Raw genomic sequence first — 25,220 nt, 5'->3', positions numbered from 1 at the left:
CAGTTACATCTCTTTACTTTATAAATTACCCAGTCTTGGGTATATCTTTATTGGCAGTATGAGAACGGACTAATACACTATCATCCCCTCTGGCCACTACCAACTCTTTCTCTTCATTTATAGACTTCTTGAAAGAGTTGCCTGTGCTCAGTACATCTGCATTTCCTTACCTCTTCTGCATTCCTCAGTCTCTTCCTTCTGGCCTTGGTCTACTACCAAATCAGCTCCCACTAAGGCCACTTGTGACCTCTATGCCACCACACCCAATGGTGTTTTCTAGTCTTTTCATCTTAGTTGACCTCTGAGAAGCATTTTGCATTGTTGGTCCCTCTTTTCCTTGGCTTCAGAGGGTCTCTTTCTCCCTCTCTCGTGGTCTCTTCTCTGTTTCCTCTGTAAGTTTATTTTCTTCTACTTGGCCATTAGAAGTCAGAATTCCTTCAGGTGCCCAGTCTTAGGTCTTCTTGTCTTCTACCTCTGTATTTTGTCCTCAGGTTTCTTTCCTACTCCTATAGTTTCATTTATTAGCAATGAGTCTCTCTCTCTCTCTCTCACACTCACACACACACACACACACACACGCACACACACGTTGAATATTCCTCATCAGAAATCCGAAATGTCCAAAAGTTTTTGAGGGCCAACATGACACCACAAGTGGAAAACTCCACACCTAACCTCATGTGATGGGGGTCACAATCAAAACTTAGGTGCACTACACACACAGTTTGTTCAATATCCACAAAGGAAAAGAGACCCCCTAGCCCCCTTCAGCTTCAGTGTATCTTTTCTGCACATGTCCAGATTCCCCATATGAGTATGCCCACAAAGGACAAAAAAATGGCAGGTGTTCAGGTCATACGTGACAATAGTATGTTCTCCATGATACCCTGTGCAGGTCCAAGACCTGCATGCATTACTCACTGTGGCTTTTTTTTTTCTTACTTATTCTCTGCTCTGTGCTGTAAAGATAATGTTTGAACATGTCAGAAAGGTCTGCAGCTACCCCTGTGGACAACAGTGATAAGAAACAAAGGAACCGTTTATGTTGATCTGTAGCACAGAAAGTAAAGCTGTTAGAGAAACAGGATGGTGGTGTTAAGTGTGAAATGTCTTACAGAAGAGTATAGTGTTAAGTGGCCATCATATATGACCTGAAGAAACAGAAGGCTAAGTTCTATGCTCAAAGTAATAAATACACATAAATGAAAAATAGAAAAACACAGCATAAAGCTAAAAGTGAAGATCTCAATTGTGTATTAAAGAGTGGATCCCATCAGTGTCACAGTGAATACTTGCCACTTAATGGGAAGCTGATCATGAAAACAAGCAGAAATCTATCACAGTGAACCGAAAATTGAAGGAAACTGTGAATATTCAGCAGGCTGCTTGCAGATATTTAGGAAAAGACACAGCATTAAATTTTAAAGATTTGTGGTGATAAAGTATCTGCTTACTATGAAGCAGCAGAGAAATTTATTGACAAGTATGTCAAGGTCATCGGTGATGAAAATCTGATACCAGAACCAAGTCTGTAATGCTGATGAAACATCACGATTTTGGCATTATTGCCCTAGAAAGACACTGACTACAGACAATGAGGCAGCCCCTACAGGAATTAAGGGTGCCAAGGACAGAATAACTGTGCTGAGATGTGCTAATGCAGCAGGCATGTGTAAATGTAAAATTGCTGTGATAAGCAAAAGCTTGCATCCTCCCTGTTTTCAATTCAAGGAGTGAATTTCCTACTTGTTCATTATGCTAACAAAAAGACATGGATCACCAGGTATTGCTTATCAGCAGCATATAAATTCAGAGTCAGGAATGATGGTGATGCTAAGCAACCGTGGATTGTCCACATGGGTGGCTGAGATAGTAGCACCTTTGCTTTCTGATTGTTCCCTGTACACTAACTTTGTTTCATTCACAGAATTATTTAAAATATTATATAAAGTTACTTTCAGGACTCTCTATAAGTGTATATGAAGCATAAATAAATTTCATGTTTAGACTTGGGTCCCATTTCCAAGATATCTCATTATATATATTCCAGTGTTCTGAAATCCAAAAAATAATCAGAACTCCAAAACCCTTTTTGTCCCAAGCATTTTGGCTAAGGGATAGTCAACCTGTATATGTGTGTGTATGTATATATATATATGTAGGTAAGTGGGCAGGAAGGTAGATTGACATCCCAGACTTTTATTCTAGATTTTCAAACCCATATTTTCATTTGCCAAATGCATCTCTAATTCATTATGTCCAGAACCAAACTCATGATTTTTCCCCACTCCGTCTTAGTCCTTTTCCAGTGTTCTCAGTCTGTGCAGAAGACTCCCTATCCAACTAGTGATGCATTCCAGAACCCAGAAGCCATCTTCCTCACCTCCTTCTCCTCTTTGTGTCTAGCCCATCATCAAATCATATTGATTTTATCTCCTACATATCTTCCAGTTTTGTTTTACTTCTCTGCTTTGGTACCCCTTTCCCCCACTCCTAAGCCATCATCACTTACCTGGACCACTGTAGTAGCCACCTGGCTTGCCTAGCCATATTCACTCTTGCCCTGTTTGACCTTTCTTCAGTCACCATTGCAAGAATGATCTTTGGTGAAACTGAAATCTAATCATGGTATGCTGCTGCACAGAGCCCTTCAGTGTCTTCCTCTTACAACTAGATAAAACACAAGATCCTTTACATCCTGAAACATTTGAGTTGGTTCACTTTCTCCCTCCTTCTCAAGCCTTACGTTGGTGCAGTGCTCACCCTTGTTTCCTTTGCCATAGCCACATGGTTGTCTTCCAGTCACTCATTCTTGGCGGCCTCTTCCTCCTCATTATTATCATCAATCATCATCATGATCATTATTGCTTTTACGCAAGACACTCTCCCCAACTTGTTCTCAGAGCTTGTTTTAGACACTACCTCCCTTGAAGATATCCTTCTCTAGTTTCCCCTGTGATAAACCCTTATCATTGTTGCTCTTTAAGCCCAGGACACAGTTCTTCTCCTTCAGTTGCAGCTTTGCATTATTTGTGGAATTATTTCATTATTTGATTATTTATCTCTCTCTTTGACATTTTTTAAAGCTCCGTAAAGGCCAAGCGTATGTCTGACTTGCTCAACTCTGTATCCCCCATGTTTATCATAGCGACTGGCATACAGTAAGTGTTCATTAAGTATTTGCTGAATGAATAGCAGCATCATGTAAAAATGAAGCAAATTTTCAAATTCACGAGGTTTGTTGAGTACAGGTGCTTAGAAGAAGAAAGGGAAGGAAACCAGCCTTAATGGACCCCTTTTTACATGCCAGGCAGTTGACTCAAACGTTATCTAGATGGAAGCACTGAATTGTCTTGGATAGTGTTGCTTTCTTTTATAACTCCTTACAGGACTTTATGTGTGTATTTCATGCAAATAACATGGGTGGCAAGATTATTTTCAATGATTTAATACAATTTGAAATATGTCTCTGAAATACAATTCTATTTTTCCATTAACATATTTTAGCAATTTTCAACTTTCATGGCTGGGCGTTTGATTAACAGAAAAAAAGAAGAATTGGAGATGTAATTAACACCTGGAATGTGATTGCTTTATTAATCTCTAATGTAACTTTAACAGCATTAAATGTACATATATCCTAGACGTGGCTGCTTAGCTTTTGGCTTTCTATGTGGCACTCTGCTCCGAGTCCTAGTTGTAAAAGGTATGGGAAACACCCTTTTTAATCATGGTAATTGTGCCCTGCCATAATTGGAAAAAATACAAATGCAATTCTGCATGACAGGGATAAGCAAATTGTAGAGTGGATAATATCTGCTGCTGCCCCACTAGGGCTCCTAAACTGTCTTATCCTCCTTTTCATAGTGACTTCGTTTCTGCTAAATAATGACAACCACTAAAACCAACCCATATCAGTTGCTCCCTGTGGTTGTTATTTAAACCTGTTAGGTTTTAACCATATTGAATTTGAAACTCCCTTGAGTTGTCCAAAACAATACATCAAATAGGCAGGTGGATACGCTGGCCTGAGCTCCAGAATAGATACCTGGTATTATGATATTTCCTGCAGGGCCCAGGTGAAGATGTTACCCAAGCAAGAGGCTAGTGACTGTGGTCAACCAGAGGTCACCTGTGCAAAGGAGGCAACTCTCAGCAGCCCAGGGATTTTTGTCAAGTGCAAACAAAGATCTCCTGATAGCATATCTTAGGAATTTTGAAGGAATGCTAGAAAGGTACCCAGACGTTTATGTGAACTCTCCAGACTTTGAACTCTTGCCAACTAAAGATTTTGTTTTTGAAACATAACAGGGAACACAAAAAAAACACATCTATAGACTGAAGTTTTTCCTCTGGCCACCAGTTTGTGACCTCTGGTCTAAACTCTCATACTTGTTTTCCAGTCTTCACAGGCTATTTCATCTATCCAGTATTGATTCTTGATGCTGTTTCAAACATCCTGAACTTTGGATGGACATGATTCTCTCCTCTGTCCTGAGCATAGCAGGCCATTCTCCTGTCTATAGCTTAGACACTCTCTGCAATTACCCAACATGGAACACTTCCTCTTGCCCTCTGGTTATCCAGTGAGACCCAGCTTAGGTCCTTGGTGCAGAAACCTGTCCCCAGCTACTCCAGGCTACACTCGTCACTTAATCACACGCTCAGCTAAGTGTGCTAGACACTTAAGCACTCACCTGTCATTCTTCGTCGTTGACTGTCAGCGCATGTGTCTTATCTTCACTGATGCCCTCAGGCATTGTAGACTCTCATACATGGATGGGGCCATACACGTGGCCTCTCATACATGGATGGGACTTCAGAAGAGACAGTGAGCCTCTTCTGCAACATCGTTTCTCTTACATGCCTCTGGTGACGAGGAGCTCACAGCCCTGCAGGCACTTGTGCCCGCATTAGACAGCTGTGACCCTAGAAAGGGTTTGTTTGCTTCATCAAGCTGAAATTTGCCTCTTCCCATGCTTTTGTTTTCCTTGGGCATTTCCCTTGAATTCTTTTGCACCTTGTGCAGTTGTTTTCTGAATAAGGAAGACTCTCATCAATCAAAAGGACCCTTTCTTGTGGGTCTAATGTGGAGTTTTAATAGGGTTTTGACAAGAAGCAGTGTTTTTATTTGGAAATAGACCATAAATGTACACAAGTTCTCTCCCGTCAAATTCTGAGGGAGATTTTAGTAATAATTATCTATATTATGCCAATTCCATATGTTTTCTTTTGAAAGCACTTCTCTTTTGAGATTTCTACTTTTACCGGTATCAATAAACATTCCTAAAGTTGTGACCATATGCTTTGCTTGATATTACATCTCTTTGGAGAACTGGTTTCCTTTTTTCTTCCAGACAATCAAAAGTCTAATTATATGTCTGTTAAGTTTTAAATCTCATAATATGCTGTAATGCTTAGATTCATCACTTATGCTGGATATTATGGATATGAGGATATTATGTGTGTTGTGATGCTCAGCTGTAAAAATAAAGGTATTTCCAGATTTGAAATTGTCTTAAGTAAGCAGACTTTTGAGACTGAAGTTTTCCCTTATTATTTTATAATACACTGGAAATTACATTTCAACAGTAGAATTCCATGTTATGATATTGGCAACTGACCACACTGCTTACTCTAAATTTATTACTGTTTTTGTGTGTTCTCAGGTGCTGTGATTCTCTTGGGAAGAACCAATATGTTTCGCTTTAACCATCCAAAGGAAGCCGCCAAGCTCAGGGAGAAGAGGAAGGTGAGGGACACGGCGTCTCTAGGAGGGAACCACTGATCGGATGTGGGCATGAGTGGGTGGTGGTCACTCTGGTTTCAACCTTTTGACTTTCTGGGGTGCAGAACCATGGAAAAGTAGTTCTGTGATCTGGATTGATTCTAGGGAGATTGTTTCCCAGCAGATGATTGGCCGATGAAGTAAGAGAGCAAGCAAGTAAATTCTAGAGTAGACAAGGAGAAACTGCTCCTCCTAGATCCTTCTCTTCAGCCTTCCACCCTTCCCACCAAGGAATTGGTCATCATTTTGCATTAGGTGGAGAGTGACTTCCCCTAATCAGCATCTGTTAGGGATTAACCCAACACTAGAATCACATTAATCCAAAATCAGCCACAGTAAACAGATTTTTCATTGAGATGGGAAGCGAGAGCAGGGGTGGGGTTAGGACAACTGGGAAAGACTTTGGTTGGAAGGGGACATCTAAAGGGCAGTTTAAGTGCTGACAGGGAAGGAGCTAAGGACCAGAGAAAGAAAGAAAGAAATCTGTTCAGGGACATCATGGCTGGTCCTTAGACTGAAGAAAATAATAAAGGCTACAGCTAACATTTCTACGAGCCAGGAATGGTGCTAAACTTGTACATATATTCTATCTCTTTATCTGTGCAGCAGCCGTTAATACCCCCGTGCTGTCACCCCCAGGTCAAGATGAGAAACAGACCAAGAGCAACTCTCCCTAACTTGTTCTGTAGCCAGCAAGTGGCGAGCTTTGGCTGCAGTACTGACTTGAATACCAGAAGCATTTGCCCTTGACCACTGGTTACCCAGCCTCTCATTTCTGTCTCCTTTATAAGGGATGCCTGAGGTTGCCAGTGCCCTAGATGGAAAATAACAAGAAAGCTGCAAACCTCAGCCTTCTCCTGGGTGGCTTTTTCCAGCCAGCGGAGCCTCTTATCTGCTCCAGCCCAGGGTCTCCCTAGAGGGTCCTTTTTGGTACACAGTTTCAGAGGAACAGAGGGAAAAAACATGTTTGCCAATAGCTTCCCATGGAAGCAAAATAGGTCAAGCTCTTACTTTTGGTCTGCCTTCACCCCTCCTGCCTTCGTCTTTATCGCTCTGTAAGTGTGAGTGAATATCGCTGATTACAGGAGATTGCTGCCTGCCAGGTAATGGAGGATGGCAAAGATATTGTGACCCCTTTCCTCGACTTTAACTGGCGGGGGAGACCAACTGGGTTGTGGAATTCCTGATGAATTTCCCCAGCCCTAGAAGGCCAAGGTCCTGCTGTACTTAGCAGAAGGCTTGGGTTTGAAATGTATCAGGGCCTTACTGCCCATGATCTGCTTTCCTCAGATAGACCAGTTAATTGTGGTGCGTGTTAATTAGGAGCATGTGCACCTCATTGTCTCTCACATGTTGGAAGCAATGAGTCCAGAGCAGTGGCCTTTTCTTCTCTGCTAAGGTAACCACTCTGCCCTGTGTCTGCCCTTAGAGTGGCCTTCTGTCCTCCTTCAGCTTGTCCATGACCGACCTCTCGAAGTCCCGTGAGAACCTGTCTGCAGTCATGTTGTATAACCCTGGGTAAGTGAACAGCAGCATCTCCTTCCCTGTGATGATCACTTTTGCATTTATTGTGCCAACTCCATTATAGTCACAAGATAAAAATAAAACTTCTGCAACGGCGCCTCCTTATCAAATCAGCCGCCGTCATTTTCTGAGTTCCTTTCCAGTCCTCACTATATATGTGCATAATTTTACTTAGTTATAATCACAACATAAACAGTTTTGCGTTTTCCGATTTTTCGCTTAACAGCATAATAAGCATTAGCGAGGGTTGTTACAAGCTTCATTATCATTTTCCTAACTGTCTAATATTTTAGAGTTGGCACTTTGATTACTCAGTGCATGATCCCTTTGGCTTACACACTTTTATCTCATTTTATAAATAATAATAACAGAGGCAGCCTGATTCTTAGGCCATCCAATAGAGCAGGAAATTATCTTCACTACTTCAAACACTAGGGGACTGCTGAGAGCACAAATGAGAGTGTTTTAAATTGACTTAGTGGCTGGGGGACCTTGGACAGTCAGCTTAACTCATGTCCTTAGTGGCTTCATCAGTAAAATGACAGTGATAATGAAAATGCCTAAAAACAGGGAACTTTGAGGGCCCTTTTCGGTTGTATGAGGTTCCATAATTTTATCTTTCCTACCAGGATAATCTCATGTAAAATAATAGGGGTAAATCAAATGGCTGAACAAGTGAGAAAAAAGTAACAAGAACAACATTTTCTAGAACTGTCATTTATTTAGTAGTTACTATATGCCAGGCACTATGTTAAGCACCTTGAATCCGTGATCTTTTAATTCTCACAAACCTATTCCCATTTTACATATGGGGAAATGTTTACACATTTGCTCTCCGTCAGTTTCATAGTCAGAGCTGAGGCATGCATCCAGGTCTATCTGATTCCATCACTCATGCTTTGATTATGTCACCTCCTGCAGTTGGGGGACTGGTTCCATTTTCCATTGCTCCCTCACCCCCAACCCTGGGATTTCTCACAAACATCGAGCCGTGTGCTGAAAGCCATTCACTGCTTCAGCCCAAGCCAGTGTTCTGGTTTGTGGAAAGCAGATACCTACAAGGAATTTCTTCTGTGTCATAGGAGGGATCTTTGATCACATTTCTGGATTCCTCATTTTATGGGCCAGCAAGCTGAGGCCCAAATCCAACACCTGCCTGAACTTAAGAAAAAAAGCCAGTAGTACAGCACTGTGGCTGTGGACTCCTGGGCACACCCCCCTTCCCCGCTGCTTTCCAGGATTTTCTGGAAGCAGTTGACTTCCTTGTGTCAGCCTTTGTCTTTCCTATTTGGTCTTTCCATTTTGTTACATGGTCATTGAGGAAAGTTGTGCTCATTAAATAATTCTGTCCTGAAATAAGCCATATCAATCAGACCTCTGAAATGGGAGAACACTCTCAGAGCAACTAAATGATAAGTACTTCAGAGGCACGTTTTGTCATAGGTCTTTAATTCCTTGCAGCAGGTTTAGCAGTTTCCTTTTATTGTGACTGAGATGGAATCACTCATGTTTAAGTTTAATATAATACACAGATCTTTAGTGTTAATTTCAGCTAAAATAGTGTGATCCCACCTGTTAAATATTGTTTGTCTAGTTAAACTGTGATATGAAGAATGCTGGCTTGGTTGTGTCTCCTGGCCCAGGACCCAGTTAGTTAATCCTGGAATCCAGGTACTGCCGTTATTATCCTCCACAGTGGTGGTATCTTTTAATTGGAAGCCATTTGCTAATGTAATATGGCTATTCAATGGCTTTGAAAACCAAAACGTGACCTTCACTCAGCCTTTACTTTGAGCGCGGGGTCACTAGCCATGGGCCCCTCTTTGCCTTACATATACACATAGTATGGAAGTCTTTCTTTTTTCTCCCTAAAACACAGGAGAAAGTGTAGTTCTCTTAAAAGTAATGCCATTTTTTGTTTTTAGTTTTTAGTTCAAATCGTTTTTCTCAGTGTTTACAAAATGCAGGTCAAAGTTACTAGTTTTCGTCCTCAAAACTTTTAGTGACTTTCCATGGTCTAAAAAATAAAGTCCCAGCCTGCACCATGTCACTCGGGCTGTCCACTGTCTGTGCTCGTCTCCGGACCTCTCTCCAGGTGTTCTGAGCTCCAGCTTTCTGCTGTTGTTTTTATTGCTCAGTCACATGTGGACTAGCCTGTGCCTCTGGGGCTTTTCCTTAGCCAGTTCCAGAGCCTGGGATGCATTTTTGCCTGGCTACCTACTCGTCGTCCAGGGCATAGTACAGACGAACTCTGCTGTGGAAGCTATTCCTGACTTTCTTCCCCACAACCAAAAATCAATGTCTCTTCTTCCCTGTACATTGCTCCATTTCTTTCCTCCTTATTTTGTCTTCTTTGTAACATATATTCAACTGTCAACAAATCCTCTCTGAATGCCTCCTATGAACCAGTCAGAATTCTAGGACGGGGGCACCATTGCCAGTAATCCTGAGAAGGTCAGCTTGCATGCTTGTTGGAGGAGAGACGCAATCAACAGATAATTTAAAAATAAATCCAGGAAGTGAAAATGAAATGAAATCAAATGTCTTAGGACAGTGTTTGATGGAGTGATCAGGAATGGCTTCCTGAAGAAGGGATGTTTGGTCTAAGACTTGTATGGAGAGAAAATGACACTCATAAAACAGAAAGAGGGAGAATGGAAAGCATTGAGACAGAAGGGGAAAGCAAGTGTGATGGCATCAAAATGAGAAGTGAAGAGAGGGCCAGAGTAGATGGGATATAGTAAGCAAGAAGAAGAGTGGTACAAGTGAGGGTGGGGGGGTCAAGGGCCAGCCAATGTAGGGCCGTGCAGGCAATTGGAAGGGGTTTGACTGTTTTTTAAGAGAACTGGCAAACCACTAGAATGATTTAAGCAAGAGAGTAAGCTGAGGATGTACTTAATGCAAATATTAGGATGTACGCCATTTGGAGAATGTGGCATAGAAGCAGGAGACCATTTAGAAAGCTATTTCCTTAGTCCAAGTGAAAGGTAATAGTGGCTTGGATCTGCACTTTAGCCTTAGAAGTGGAGCAAAGTAGAATCAAGGAATTAAGAGTGACTCCCAGGATTCAGGTTTAAACAGCTGCTGCAGGTGGTACAATCTTCCCTGAGATGGAGGAGACAGGGAGGACAGGCCTGGGCTAGCAGTCGGTTAAGAACTCTGCTTATATATACTTCCTATTAGAATGGAAGCTTTTTAAGGTCAGGGGCCTTGTGTTATTCTTTCCTGTATAAGGTGTCATTCACATAACATGCTTAATAAAAATTTTGTAAACAGATTAAGAATAAAACTTTAGTAAGACACATGAGTCCCTTTGGGAAAGGCTTTTAAAATTTCTTTGGGCATGGATGGTCCAAATACTGGAATGAGACATATTATGCAGAGGAATGTGATTTTGTGGCCTAATCTGTCTGCCTAATCCCAGGGGATACTGCAAGTCCAAGGGGATACTGCAGTTACTTGAATAATCTCAAAATCATGTTCAGGATCTCTAAGCCATAGGTGGGAAGAGGGCCTCATCTTGAAATGAAGAACTAGGCCAAGGCAATCAGAGAATTCAGGAGAAGCAATCTGTTTTAGACTGAATTACAGTTGGTTCTGGATGCATCTGACGCTACCATTATGCAGCCTGTTGACCTAACTTCAAGTACACATTTTCTCTCTGCTACCCCTTGCATTACTCACTGATACAAATTCAAATAAAAATTATTTAATACTTCATCATACTTTCTTTCTCTCTGGTTCCCAGGCCCCTTTAACTTGCCACCTGCTGTAGAAAGTAATTGCCCAGGAATTTTAGGTGCCAGAGGGGTGGGTTTCCAGGGCCATATCTTCAGTTAGCATTCTTCCCCATGGTAATGACTTTTAAGTGTACCGTTCAGTAGTGTGAAGTGCATTGACATTACTGTGCAACCAGTTTCATCTTGCAAAACTAAAACTCCGTACTCATTAAATATAACTTCCATTCCCTCCTTCCCCCAAACTTCCTTGACAATCAGCACACAACTTTTGTCTCCATGAATTTAACCACTTAAGTAGAATCACTGGTGTGTCCTCTTCTCACTGGCTTATTTCACTTAGCATAATGTCTTTAGTTAATGTTCATCCACCATATAGCATGTGTCAGGATTTCCTTTCTTTTTGTGGCCAAATAATATTCCATTTTATGGATATACCAAATTTTGTTTATCCATTCATCTGTTGATGGACTCTTTGTTTTCACCTTTTGGCTATTGTGAATAATGCTCTATGAACATGGGTGTCCAACTATCTGAGTCCTTGTTTTCAACTCTTGTGAGTATATACCCAGAAGTGGAATTGCTGGATCATATGGCAGCCTTATTTTTAATTTTCAAGGAACTGCTATGCTCTTTTCCACAACAGCTGCACCATTTTGAATTCCCACCAACAGGGCCCAAGGGTTCCAGTTTCTCCATATCCTCACCAGCACTTGTGATTTTCTGTTTTTATACTACACATCAAAGTGTGTGTGAGGCAGTATCTTATTGTATTCTTTTCATCTTTATTTTCTTCTTCTATTTTCTCAAGAGTGTCCATTGTTGAAAATGGTGTTTAAAAATATAGAAAGAAAATCTCAAAATGTAGTTTCCCCGGTAAGTATAGTAAATAAATGATGAATGTAAATCTAACCTGGATGGATTTCCTGGTGATTACATGACCTCTCTCATGTTCTGCCAAGTTCAGTTCAACTAGCTCCTTTGCATGTTTCTCAAAACCCAGTCAGTCCAAGGAGTGCCTGTTGCCAAGGAGCAGAATGATCATTCATCTTTGCATTGAAAGGCATTGCTCTGACTTCTCAGGAACTGGCTGGGCAGCAAAAGCCCTGGAGAAGCTCACAAGGATTCTAGAGGTGAGGGCCTGAACTGAGGCAGCAGTGGGAGGAACCTAGAAGGGTGAGCTGTAGAGATAGTCAGGGCAGGAAGTCATGAGGTTTGGATGATGAATTGGATATGGGATGTAATGAAGGAAAAGATGTTGACTTCCAGTTTCTGGCTTCAGTAACTGATTGGGTGCTACATGCCACCCAGCTGAAACAGAAATATGGGAGGAGGAGGAGCAGGTTGTCAAGAGGAAGGGAGGATAAGGAGTACAACCTTAAAACTAGGCCCTGGGCCTTGAACTTTCTCCAGTAAGTGACTATCACTCCGTCAGCGATCAGACACCCCACGGGAAAAGCTTGGGTTTGTGTGGCCTGTCAAAGGTGGTATTTCTCCACTTGGAAGCTGAAGGCAGATCCCCCTGTTGAATAAAATAGATGTTCACAGCCCTGCCGTTTTACCTCATTCATTCAGTGGTGCATGAGGGCCCATCATTTGTCCAGCCCTGTGCTGAGGCTTGAGTGATTGAGACAGACCAAGGCTCAGTCATCTCAGAGCATGATTTAGTGAACAGGGAAGACACTTGTAAAGCCTGTCAGAAATCAGGACGGTGGTAGTATTATCTTTGCACATGCCAGACTTGGATGAGTTTGAAGGTCTTTAAATTAGGGAAAGCCGCACAACCCCATACCCATGCTCCCAGTGCATTGCATCTCATTGTAAGTCACCTCCTAGGGCACCTACATAGTCACCAAACCCTGTGAGCAGTCTTGTAGCTTCAGCAGGTGACCAAGCCCTGCCAAGAAGTGCGGAGTCTGGAGACCCTTAACCCCATATTTGCCTTGTCACCTCTCCAGGACCAGTTTTAACAGGAATCAAAAGCATTGATGGCACCTCCTACTCAAATAGACTTGTTTCAGAGCTTTCTTCTGCTCTTTATTACTTTCCCTCTCTTAGGCCAAACTAGGGGCTGACTCTCTTAATTGTTGTGTAATACAAAGCAGATGTCTATTAAATGTTTGCTTCCCTGCCCGCCCCAGCATACACAAACACAAACATGCCTCCTGGCCTCCTCCTTCTCTGTGCTAAGCCCTCCTGCTGGCTTCTGCCTAACAATGCTGGGACTCCCCTCCCTTGCCCAGGTCCCTGTGAAGCCTCCTGCTTTCCTGTCGGTTGATAACAGTCATCACCCACTCTGTCCCTTGGGAATTTTTTTCCTTCCGCAATTGGCTCCACATGAGTACTTCCTAGCACTCTTCCTCTTGTTGCCCCCCACCTTCAGCAAGTATATAGGGATCTTTCACTCTAGGAAATCTTATTGTCCATCACTACCAAAGAACACGTAGGGCAGATTTTTTTTCCTTAAATGGACAATGTGGTCAGTACATGAGGAGCAGCAAATGTTGCAGAGCTCCGATTGGCATGGTTCCCACTGTTTCCTGACTTTATCTGATGGCACAGGGAAGACTTGTGGGCCTGTCCCTGGAGTCCTGTCCCTGCCATGAACCTGAGGAAGGAGCTCACCACACCTCCTTAGCCCTTCCTGGTCACCCCCTCCTCCTCTTCTCAGCATCTGGCCTGTCCCCTCAGTACCTACCAGGTGGTGACTTCCAAGCATCAACCTGATCATCTCTGACTTTGTTCTCCGATGTTATTTTCAGTCACTTTCCACCCGGAACTTCATCCTGTGGTTTACGTGGGTCACACCTTTCTCCAGGCCTCTGCATCTGTAACACTGTCTGTGACGCCTTCCCCCTCTTCTTCCCTTGGCCAGTCCTCTTCCTCTTTTGAGCTGAGCACAGAGTCATATCCTCAGGAAGCTTTCTGTGCATTTCCAGTTGGAGCTAAGTGCTTCCTGTGTATCCTCTTGCAGGCATTTTGTGCATTCCTGTATCTTAGCTCTTTCCAAATTCGTTCATTTGATGTTTGTGTATTTAATTGATGTAGGCTTCTTGAGAGCAGGCACTATGCTTCATTTATCTTTGAATCTCCAGAAGACTCCACAGAGTGGGCACCTCACAAATATTCATTGAGCTGTAGGTTTTGGCCAGCACATGTGCTCTCAGCACAAAGGATGTGTCTGCCCTCTCACAGATCTGCCCAGGTCTTTTGTCAGTGGTCCCTGTGCACTGTTTCCTATCTCCACATTACTTGGCCCCTATCTTTTTGAGTCTGTCACCCACACAGATGTGTTTCTACACGTTTGGTGGCATTACAATTACCATACCTCTTGGTTTCTTTGGTATTGTGTAGACCTGAGTATGTTTTTGCAATTGACTAAAAAATTGCTGCATAGTACTCACTTTTTCCCAGAACAAAGCACTCCAAAAGAATGATGGGTTTGCAAATTATTGGATCCAGTAAGCTCCAAGTTATCTTCAGAGCAGTGTGATTTTTGTCTTTGTTCAGCAGGCCATCTACTAATTTTCTAAACAGCCCATGTCTAAAAAATACCCTGTGCTCTGAATTATAATAAGATTTGCAGTTTTAAAAGCAAAGTTCTTGTTCCCCAAGAACATTGTATCAGCCCGACAGGGCATGTAGAGTTGGAACATAGTTTGGGAAATTACTGCTGGCCCACACCTCAAGCTCCCTGGAAGCCGTGATTTGTACGCACACATGCGTGATACTTGGTGCCAGAGAATTTTTGGATTAGGCAGAGAAGCCTGGTGACTTCCTTTGGGAGTTAGTTCCACATTGGAGAGATGCCCAGCCAGGGTCTTTGCCAGGAGATAATTTTCCTGCAGGGGAAACATTCCTCCTCAGCTGGTGCAGCGTCTAAGAAGAAACCAAGCCGACTGCTCAAGCCTCCTCTGCCTTGCTTTGAGACTGCAAACAGGCAGCTAATTTGGCAAGATGCAGAGGCTTTCACAGCTTCTTGAAAGTGCTCAAAGCAAAATTAGATAACTTCCAAGCTCATTTCAGTCTTGAAAATAAAAGAATTTTTCACTGGCGCATTAGCCTCCTCTGAGCACTAACCAGTGGTGAGCCCATTTAAATGGATGTATTTGAATAATTAAATTCTAAAGAGGAGAAACACCTAGCTTTCAAACCCAGTTAGACTAAAAAATATCAAAAATCAGAATCAAACCTGTATCTGGTGAGCCACTGAAGGAGCATCATCCCAAGGAGTGCAGCAGCCTGAGGGGGTTTGGTTAGCATCAGGCCAGTGCAGACCCGGCAGCCATGGAAGGCCCCTAACTCAGAGGATGGTCTGAAGTTACCAATGATCAAGGAAGAAGATGAATGAGTAATACTTAAATGTATCTTTTACTTTAATGTGTTCATTATGGGAAATTTAGAAATCACAAGCAAAAAAAAAAAAGAAGTGACTACAGTTAACATGCTACTATACCTTCTAGCCCATACCTCTATTTCTTCCACTGTCCATCTCTCTGTCTCTGCCTCTCCGTGTGTAGATGTACACACACATTTATATATGTACACACATTTATATATATACATTTATATTTTATATCTTTTACCAAGATGGATTAATATTGGACTTGAGAGTTTTTTGCACTAATTTTTTTCTTTCATAAATTTTTTTCCATTATTTTAATGTCCGTATGATATTCCATCATATGACTATTCCATACCTCAGTGCTCCCCAGCCTTTTTGGCACCATGGACCAAGTTTCATGGAAGACAGTTTTTCTAGAGACAGGGACAGAGGAGGGGGATGGATGGTTTCGGGATCAAACTCTTCCACCTCAGATAATTAGGTGAGTCTCATAAGGAGCACGCAACCCAGATCCCTCGTGTGCGGAGTTCATGATAGGGTTCGCGCTTCTATGCAAATCGAATGCTGGTACCAGTCCGCAGCCTGGGAATTGGGGACCCCTGCTGTACCTTATTTAACGTTTATTGGTAGGCATTTTGTTATCTGTTTTTTAACTATCGCAAGTTATTGGGCTGAAGAGCTTTGTAGCTAAATCTTTGTATTTTCTCATGATTAATTCCTCAGCAGGGAGGAAATAGCCGTAGAATTGCCAGGCCAGAGTGCATATAGTTTTAAGGCTCTCGATGCATATTCACAAATTATTTTACAGATTGTTTATACATATATCACCACCATTCCCACTGATAGATGAGACTATCCTTTTTATTTTTATTTTTGTTTTTTTTCAAGCTGAAAATGGGCCTTCTTAGAGTGTTGAATGTGTCAGTATAATTACACCCTCCTAGACACAGTTCTAGGCTGTATTCACAGGCCCTAGAGTCTAGGGAATCTGGCTACCAGTGGCTGTCTCTAAAAGCAAGCCCTGGGCATCCTGGTCATCACCGAAGACTCACCAAACTCCTAATTCGTTCTGTGCTGAGCCACTTACTGTACTAGAATGCTCTATGAGATTAGCATCAGCCTTCCTGGTGCTTTCAGATTAAGAATGGAAATGGATTTCTGGAATGTAAAGCTGAAAAGAACTAGATTCCAAATGAAGAGTTCTGGGATTTGAATACAAAAAGCCAAAGGCACCAAGGGGATAGTGAGGGCTTCTCCTCAGATGACAACATTTATATGAAAGGAAATAGTTTTGTTTTCCTCCCTGTGTCCCGCTCCTTCCCTATTTCTTTCATATGTTCTCCCTTCCCTCCCCTCCCCTCCCTTCCCCTTCCTCATCTCATTTCTGCCTTGACTAAACTGGGAGGATGAATACATCACATTAGGGAGAGAGTAAGAAGACACCAATGACAGGGGTCTGCCCTCTGTTGTGCCGAGCCTTAGCTTTGCTGTCCATGACTGTACACTTCCAGAAAACAGACAGAGAATCTAGTTTGTTGTTTACTCAGTGCACAGCAGCATACCTGGAACTTAGACGTCTAATAAACGTGAACTAAGGGGAATGCACTTTTCCCCTTTGCTTTCTAACAATGTAGAAAGGGCTTCAGAAACAGAATCTGCTGGTAGCTGGAGATATTCTCAACAAGGTTTGCACCTTCACATGAGGTCATGGTCCCCACTGCGTGTCCTGGGAGGGAGGAAGACCGCATGCTCTTGCAGGCACACTTTTCTCTTTTTGCTCACTCGCTGCTACTTTATAAATTGTCTTATCCTTTTTTTTTTCTTGCTCCCCTTGGGCATGGACATTTTATACATGGAGTTGGCAGTATTTATGTTGCTGGTAATTTGGTAGTTAGCCTGTGTTTTAGTTGATGGTTATTTACTGTGTTTATCTCTGCTGGTTTATTTTATTGGGACTTACCATTTTTCAAAAGTTTAGTTTGCTGCAAGGCTGTTTCTTCTCCAGTTTTTGGTCTCAGTTGTCTTGCATTTTTATGGACCATTTACTAACTTTACAGTTGGCTATAGATTGCCTTCAATAGCTTGTTAAGATACACAATCTTGGCGAACATGTGATGAAAGCAACTGAAAGAAGTGGGCTTCTTCCTCCATTAACTGAGATTAGTGTTAATTACACTTTGCTTTTTTTCCTTTTTGTCCTTGAATATTATTCCACTGTGAGCCACTTCAACTGATGAGCTTCGGGTGCTTTCTGTTTTCAAAGTAGGTGGGGAGATGAGCTCTTAAATTCAAAGAACAATCTGTCTTTATTCAGTTACTTCAGATTATATTGTCTGAGTGGTGGGATGCATTTTGCTTCAGCCATTTTATAACCGCACAATCTAAAACTGAATTGTCAAGGTCAGCTGAGCAAATGAGACTGTTCTGGTGAAATGATGAATGGCAGTTATAAGCAATGGTGGGAGAAAGTAGGTTTCCTCCTAGTCCTACATGGCAGCATGATTTTCCTTGGCAATAACATATTAACTTGATTACATGTCACCAGCTCTGTAATTTGTTAACTCATTTGATTAGAACATGTTGCTAATTCAATCAAGGTTTCCAGTTGTACACATTCATTTTTGCTTCTGGATCTTTGCATATGCTATTCTCTCCTCCTAGAACACTTGTCCATTTGTCCACTGGCTCTTCACATGACTAAATCCTACATCGTCTCCAAAATCTCCATGTAAATGTCACTTCCTCAAAGAGGATTTACCAAACCCAGTCCAAATTTTACCTCCTAGGCTACTGATTCATAGCATCCTCTATCTTTTCTTGTTAGCACTTTAAGTAGTTGGTGATTATATCTGTTTGTGCAACTGTCTACTCTTGGTCTCTGTATTTAGTGGTAAGTGAAAGAGTCTGGTTTTTTCAGTACTGTATTCCGACTTCTAAGTAGGTGTTTAAGGGAATAATTCTTGTCTGAATGTGTGTATATGTGAACTGTTTCCAGACAAGGAACTTCCATACCCTCCTTTTATCACAGACCATGACTCTTAACCTGCTAATGCCTGGCTTCCAAGTCAGTGACACCATATGTTTAGTCACCAGCAGCATCTCCCATATCTCATGACCTAAGGTTAATTGTCATCATTGTTGGAAATAAACTGAAATGAACCACAGATTGATAGAAGCAAAGCAGAAGTAAAACAGTTGCTATAACCAGTGTAGATTTAAAAAATTATTTTAAATAGGTAGTTACTCTCATTATAAAGTGAAATGCTTATTATAAAAAGTAACACATTCAGAAATGAATAAAATAATCACAAGTATTCATAATCTTTTCACCAAGAAAACATGATTGGTTTATATTTGTAATATTTGCTTATATTTTAAGTACATATATTTAAGTTTACATCGAATATTGTAATTATGCATTATATAGAGTATTTAAAAAGAATTGAGATTGCACTAGATATACAGTTTCTACTTTCTAAAAAACATTTAATTGTGTGCTTTTTCTCATGCCATTGAATATGATTCTTCATTTTATGTTTATATCATTATTGATCTAACTTTTGACTAATCATTAAGGACACTCAGAACTATTTCCTTTTTTTTCCATGTAAATTGTTGATAACATTTCAATTAATTCTCTATATAAATCTTGGTCAACTTTGTTATTTTGTCAGCTAAATCCACACCCAGAATTCTTTCTTTGATGGCAGCTGCTGCTTAAATTAAAGCAACATGGGGAGGAATAAGGAGGGAAATGTCAGGGAGATAAATAAGGAAAGGAAGGAATATACCATTGGGTTGGAGACCTAGAAAAGAAAATGCACCGCAACCGAGAGCTGGGCATGGCAGATAGGCTGGTGCCCCGAGACCTCTGGCAGCCCTGGTCTGGGATACAGAGGCACACATTTTCAGCATTGCCTGGTTAGGCGTGTTGGCATGTTGTCTTTCACACGTGCAGTCTCAGAGGTGTACACATGTGTCAGGTGGACTTGCAAAGCTCTTCACTTCAACAGTATGTCATCATGGCAGAGGAACTGCGGTGCCTTTTGTGAGTCTCTTTTGCATCTTCAAGTTTCCCTTCTCTGTTCTCTCTTTTCCCTCTACCCACAAATGTGCACAGTGTTTCTTTCCTTAAACCAGCCCCTTCTTGGGCCACCCACTATAGATGTCACCAAAATGGCTTTTCAGGATAATTTCCCATGTACATTTCCAACAATATGAAATTGTGTACATAAATCGTGGTGCATCTATGTTATAGAATTCCATGATATTAAACTATGTTGTAGAATAATGATTTGGTGATTTGTCCAAGGTGTATATTATGAGGAAATGATTAAAAAATAGACTCTCTGGTAGGCTTTTCTCTGTGAGTGCATCTGTATGGTTGGAAAGGCTGAGGGCTGGGAACAAAATAAAGGAATCATGGTGTAGGACATTTACCTGTGCTTTCTAAATTTTTGGCAGTGAATTATTTAAACATAAGAGTGTGCAGGGTATTAAAGGTTATTTCTTATGGCAAAGAGATGGACATCGGTTGACACCATCACCTCACTCAGGTGGTCTGTAACTCTTTGTCATTGTGTTTCTGGCTGTGAAGCTCATGCCACTGACTTCAAAACACTACCCATACAAATCACTGGTTGAAACCTACTCTGTGCCTTACAGAAAGCCCTCAGGATACATGGTCAGCTGAGGTGGGCATCTCTGTCCTCTGAAAACCCCAGTGGAGGGGGAGACAACCTCTGCCCTCTGTGACCTGAAAGGCCCTGAGTGGTGTCCACCCTAGCTCCCTCTTGGGCCATGATTCTTCTCTTGTGGCCACCCTTCTTTGGTGTCTTCTCCTGTTGGCAACATGTGGTCCTTCTGTACTTCTGTTGTCCTGCACACGTCCCTTCCTGGCCTGTGGCCTGGCTCATCCCTCATGTTGGCACCAGATGCATCTTCATGGCCACTCCCTTCCTTCATGCAGCTCTCTCCTGAAAGTCCTCTTCTCAGTCCCTCCTCTTCCCCAGCTTTGTGCTTTTTCATAGTACTTATCTCACGGCATACTTATTATGTATTAGTTAGCTCAACCCCACACTGGTATAGAGGTTTATGAGGGAAGAGACTTAATTTCTTTTGCTGAGACCACAGTGCCTAGGATAGTGCCTGGCATGTTGACCAGGTGAATTATGGGTGAGGGAACCACCAGTTCCTGAACATCCTGCTCCGTGCTGTGATAGGGGACTCATGGGCAGGGGAGACGGAAGAGAAGCTTGCCCAGGAAGGTGCCCTGGAGAGTGTGTCATCTGGACCTTTAATATTCTGCTCACAGTCTAACTTCCCTGTTATTTCTCATCACTTCCCTTTATTTAATCAGAGCAGTAGCCAACTGAGGCTCTGTACAGCTTCCTTGGTGTACCTCTCATTTGTCTTCCTTCTATTTTTCTTCCACTGGATTTTCCCCCACCACACTATGCTCATCACAATTCTATCCATTTTTCGAGGCCAAGCTCAGACAACACCTCCTCTGCAAGGCTTCCTCTCATCCCTATAAATGCTGTCCCTCCACTCCATCTCCTGTTGAAAACATGCCCTTTCCCACTGGGCTCCTTACATTCTTTGTGATCGATATATGAGCATGTTTTCTTTCACTCTGTTTCACTCACTTAAGAGTACCCAAAGGCACGCTGTCCATTCTTTATTCTACTCAGAGTCCTGCCTGTTCACAGCAGGTGCCAGGACAAGTTTTGTTGTATGTGTAGAATGCATGGCTGAAGGAGGTGGAAGGAAAATTATGTGGTGCATTCTTCTGGTTCGTCCAATGGGAAGAGGTATATTTTGTAATGATGGATCATTTTTAACTTTGAGGGGCTCCTTCTGGGATAAAAAGTACCATGGTTTGGTTGAGAAGGTGAGATAGAATTCCCGGCTGGGTAGAAGAATGGATGAGGAGTTGAAAGAGGTGGGCTTGAGTCCTGACTCTTAAAAGGAGGTCACCTGGGCCCTCTCTCTCACACTCTATGGGCCTCATTCTCCTGGCCTGTAAAATAGGATGGAGGGGCAGGGGAGGTGGGGTGTGTACGAGTTCAGTGTATGATCTATCTCAAGTGTCTATCCAGTTCAGACTGCCTGTGATCCTCTGGCTTGATTAGGAAACCCTCTAGGTTTCACATCTATGGTCCTAGCTGTCATTTTCAGAGCAAGTTATACCATTGCTATGAGAAATAGGCCGGGGAGAAACTTAGTGAAAATGCTTATGATATCAAATTTTATTATTTTTTAAAAAAACAATCCTTGTTTCTTAGGGCACTTTCCATTTGCAATGCAAAAGGCTTAAGACTGGCTCCTTGGAAAGTCTTTAGTGAGTACCTTCTAGACCAGGTATTTGGAAATTTATTAGAAAACCATTCCCAGAGTGCTTTGAATTTTTAAGTTATAAACTCTGACGTTTACTTAAGAGGGTTTAATTTCACAACCTTCTAGATTAAATTGCATTGTGAGACTTCTTGTCTCCCACCCCCATCTTGATACACACCCCTTGAGTTGTAATTTTATGTAAGCCCACCTACTGTGAGATACCCTGACAATGATTTGAAAAAAGGGTGAGCGGGAGTGAGTACTGTAGAAATTCCAATTGTCTCTACAAAACAGCTATTCCAAAGCTTTCTAATGAAAGTTTACCTGAGAGCTAATTCACACAGGAAAGACTTCAAGGCCTTTCCATGAAGAGTTGGAAACCCAATGGATGGCTGGGTTCTTCTTTTCATCAGTCTCCCAGAGCCTACCCTGGGTGAAATAACTGCTTTCTGCTTAGACTTCAAGGAACATCTAGAATGTTAGGGTTCACAAGGCTAGGAAGAAGATTGGATAGGACAAGCACAAACCCCTTCACCCAAATTCAAACATTCACTTTAGTCTTTACGATCCCCTAGTCTCCATGGGATTTGCTCAGTTGTGAGGTGCTTGAGAAGGCTGAAGTTTCCTAGGGGATGGTAGTATGGTGAAAAGGTCAATCCTAAACCATTGAAGAACCCTCTGTAGTCAGAACCTAAACCCTAGTGAAGCATCAGGGAAAGGTGAAACTCCGTCCACTGAGTTCTAGTCCTTTTCTGGTTCTCTGGACTGAGGAATACTACCGAGCATTCCAGGCAAAAGGCCAGGAGTTCTTTCAAAGATGACATATGCTTGATCAGAACTAGCTGCATAATTTGCAGAGTTCAGTACATATTGAAAGTTGGGCCTCTTGTTCTAATATCATCAAGAATTTCAAGATGGCCACAGCAGAGCATCAAATATGGGACCTGTCTGAGCACAGGACCCTGTGCAGCTGCATGGGTCACATGCCCATGAAGTAATCCCTATATTTGACAGTAGCCTAAAAGTCACCTAGGAAAAAGCCAGGCCTACGCATTGACCAAGAAGTTTTTCCTTGTCTGATCATGCGCCCACTGAGATAATAGAGTAATATCCATGCCAGGAACTTTACCAATATGACTATCCCATAGGGAGACCGCCTCTGTTGCCAGGGGGTCTCCCTTCTGTGCATGTTGTGGGCTGGACTCAGCTTCCGTTACCCTCCCTATGTACCCACACTGCAACTGCCTGCTCAAGCATTGACTGGACCTGGGTAGTCATACTCTGTTTAGAAACTGAACCGACATCATAGGTACAATACGAATCACCATGAAGACACACAAGGATGCAGGTATTTATGCTTTCAGTTCATTTAAATATTCCTCACTTCTCTGTCCTCCCTCCTTCCTCCCTCCCTCCCTCTTTATGGTATAAGCTGAGAAATTCCCACCCCCTCATTTTTTTATTGCCGATGATAACAGGAAGATTAATTGAAACATGTGCAGTCATACCTAAAAATGGTAGATCTCTTTTAATGTAGAAGAAAAGGCTATCTCTGATTTTAAAAAAATAGGTTGTATGCTGTGCTTTTTTTGTTGGACTTAACACAGTAAGTATACTTCCAAGTGTCATTTTAAAATGCTAAAAACACCTGCAAAAATTACATCCTTTGTGGTTTCCTTTTAATTATAACATTTGGGAAATTAGAATGGGGGGCCATGATAATTCCAGTAAAGTAAGATAATGAATTACACATATTTAAAATAAAGCCACCTTCAAATACAATTATTCTTGATGTTCTCTCCTTGATAATGACACACTCACATTTATATTTTACAATCTACTGAGGTTTACTATCCCAGATAATTATCATTGATTATAGAAATAGGTGCATTTTGGAGTATGATTAGTAAATATGTAATATTTAACAGAAATGATCCAGTGAGAGCAGCAACTCATATCATTGCATATCTAAAAATCTTTCTAACTTTGGAATGACTCTCCCCTCATACTGTTTGTGATTTAAGACTGAACATCTTTATGGTATTTTTTGTTTGTTTTTTAAATGTTACTCTTATTTTTGAGGAAACAGGTGTCATTATTTACCAAAGGCATTTTGCTTTCAGTAGAAAACAGCCAAAGTTTCTACCTATTTAGAGACTGGTCACAGAAAGAAAATCATAAGTCTTCATTAAGAATTAAAATGAGAATCTCTTTCTGATTTCTGACTCAGTACTTTACAGTACTACCTTCAGGGGCCAGAGCAACAGCCTCAAGCACCTGATCTTGACAACTTCTCTTAATGCACATACTTCCCCTTCTCCATCCCAATCAGACACTCTAAAGTGAAGGCTTCCCCTGAGGAGGACCTGTGATTTCACCAATCCAGAGACTCTTAGATCCTCCTCCAAGCCAGACCACCCTTCCTTTGCCTGCTGGAGCACTTCTGAGCCTCACTTGGGACCGCTGCCTGTCCCACTTTTTGCCTTTTGCATTCTTTGCCTGTCCGTACAGTTGCCTTCTCCTCCCCTTCCAGACATTTCCTTCTAAGCCTTTCATCATTCTAAGTCATGATGTTATCTTCAGTGATTCTTTGAAACTAACTCATCCTGCAATCTAGTTACTTAAATAGCACTCCCTTCTTCGGCATGGAGACTTTCTTTGATTTCTTACTTTTCCTGTAAGCCTTGTCTTGTCTCCACTTACTTCCCTATCCAATTAAGTCCCTCATCTCCAGCACTTGAGCCATCCATTTCCCAGATCATCAGATGATCCTTCTGTTCTTCCACTTATGTGAGTCCCATTGATTCTAGAACCATTGAGCTATCTCCCTGCCCTAAGCCTATACCTAGACATCTAAGCTCAGTGCAACCGAGAAAAACACATCAACACAGAGATCAGTGCCCCTGTAAATTAATAGTCTCTAAGCTTGAATGATGCCCAGCCAGCCCTTTCTGCTCATTTCCTCCATCAGTTCTCTTGCCCGCCGGCCCCTTCATTATTACAAATAATGTTCCTGACTCTTTTACTTCTAACCCTGCTATTATTTCTCCTCACTCTGATGAAGACGAGTCATTAGGCAGAGGAGTTTGTTCCTGACTCCATATAGAACACAGGAGTCCTAAGAGAGCAACACCTTTAAATCCCATGTCTGCTTTGCATTCATCCTTTTCTTCTTCCTGTCCCAATGAAAAAACTCCCCTTTTGCTTTCTCAGACTAACTTCCCCAACCTGTACTATGGATCCTATAGGATTAATAGCTAGTATTTATTAAGTTAATAGTGGTTGTGAGTACTCTCATTGGATCCTCTCACCCACTGAGGACTAGGATTATTTTTGAGCCTGTGTTCAGATGAGGTAATTGAGGCATAGGAAGGTTGAGAGATTGTCCCTTGGTCATATAGGAGCCAGAATTTGGTCTGGGCTGCACCCATGCCCGAACCCTTGCTCTCAGCTATGGTGCTACCTTTTCCTTTCCTGCCCACTCAGA

General features: G+C 41.9%; 1 protein-coding gene across 4 annotated transcripts in view; it reads left to right on the top strand.

Moving 5' to 3' along the window:
- Nucleotides 1–25,220, top strand: part of KIF16B (kinesin family member 16B) — a 299,853-nt gene that overhangs the window by 159,570 nt on the left and 115,063 nt on the right. For all 4 annotated transcript variants that reach the window (XM_003252139.3, XM_003252138.3, XM_012510215.2 and 1 more), the window contains exons 16-17: nt 5,670–5,752; nt 7,218–7,306. In XM_003252139.3, coding sequence (XP_003252187.1) covers nt 5,670–5,752; nt 7,218–7,306 — 172 coding nt within the window. The remainder of the gene's footprint in view (nt 1–5,669; nt 5,753–7,217; nt 7,307–25,220) is intronic.

The sequence above is a fragment of the Nomascus leucogenys genome, chromosome 11, assembly GCF_006542625.1.
Source record: "Nomascus leucogenys isolate Asia chromosome 11, Asia_NLE_v1, whole genome shotgun sequence".
Classification (NCBI taxonomy): Eukaryota; Metazoa; Chordata; class Mammalia; order Primates; family Hylobatidae; genus Nomascus; species Nomascus leucogenys.
This window is presented reverse-complemented; position numbering and strand designations above follow the sequence as displayed.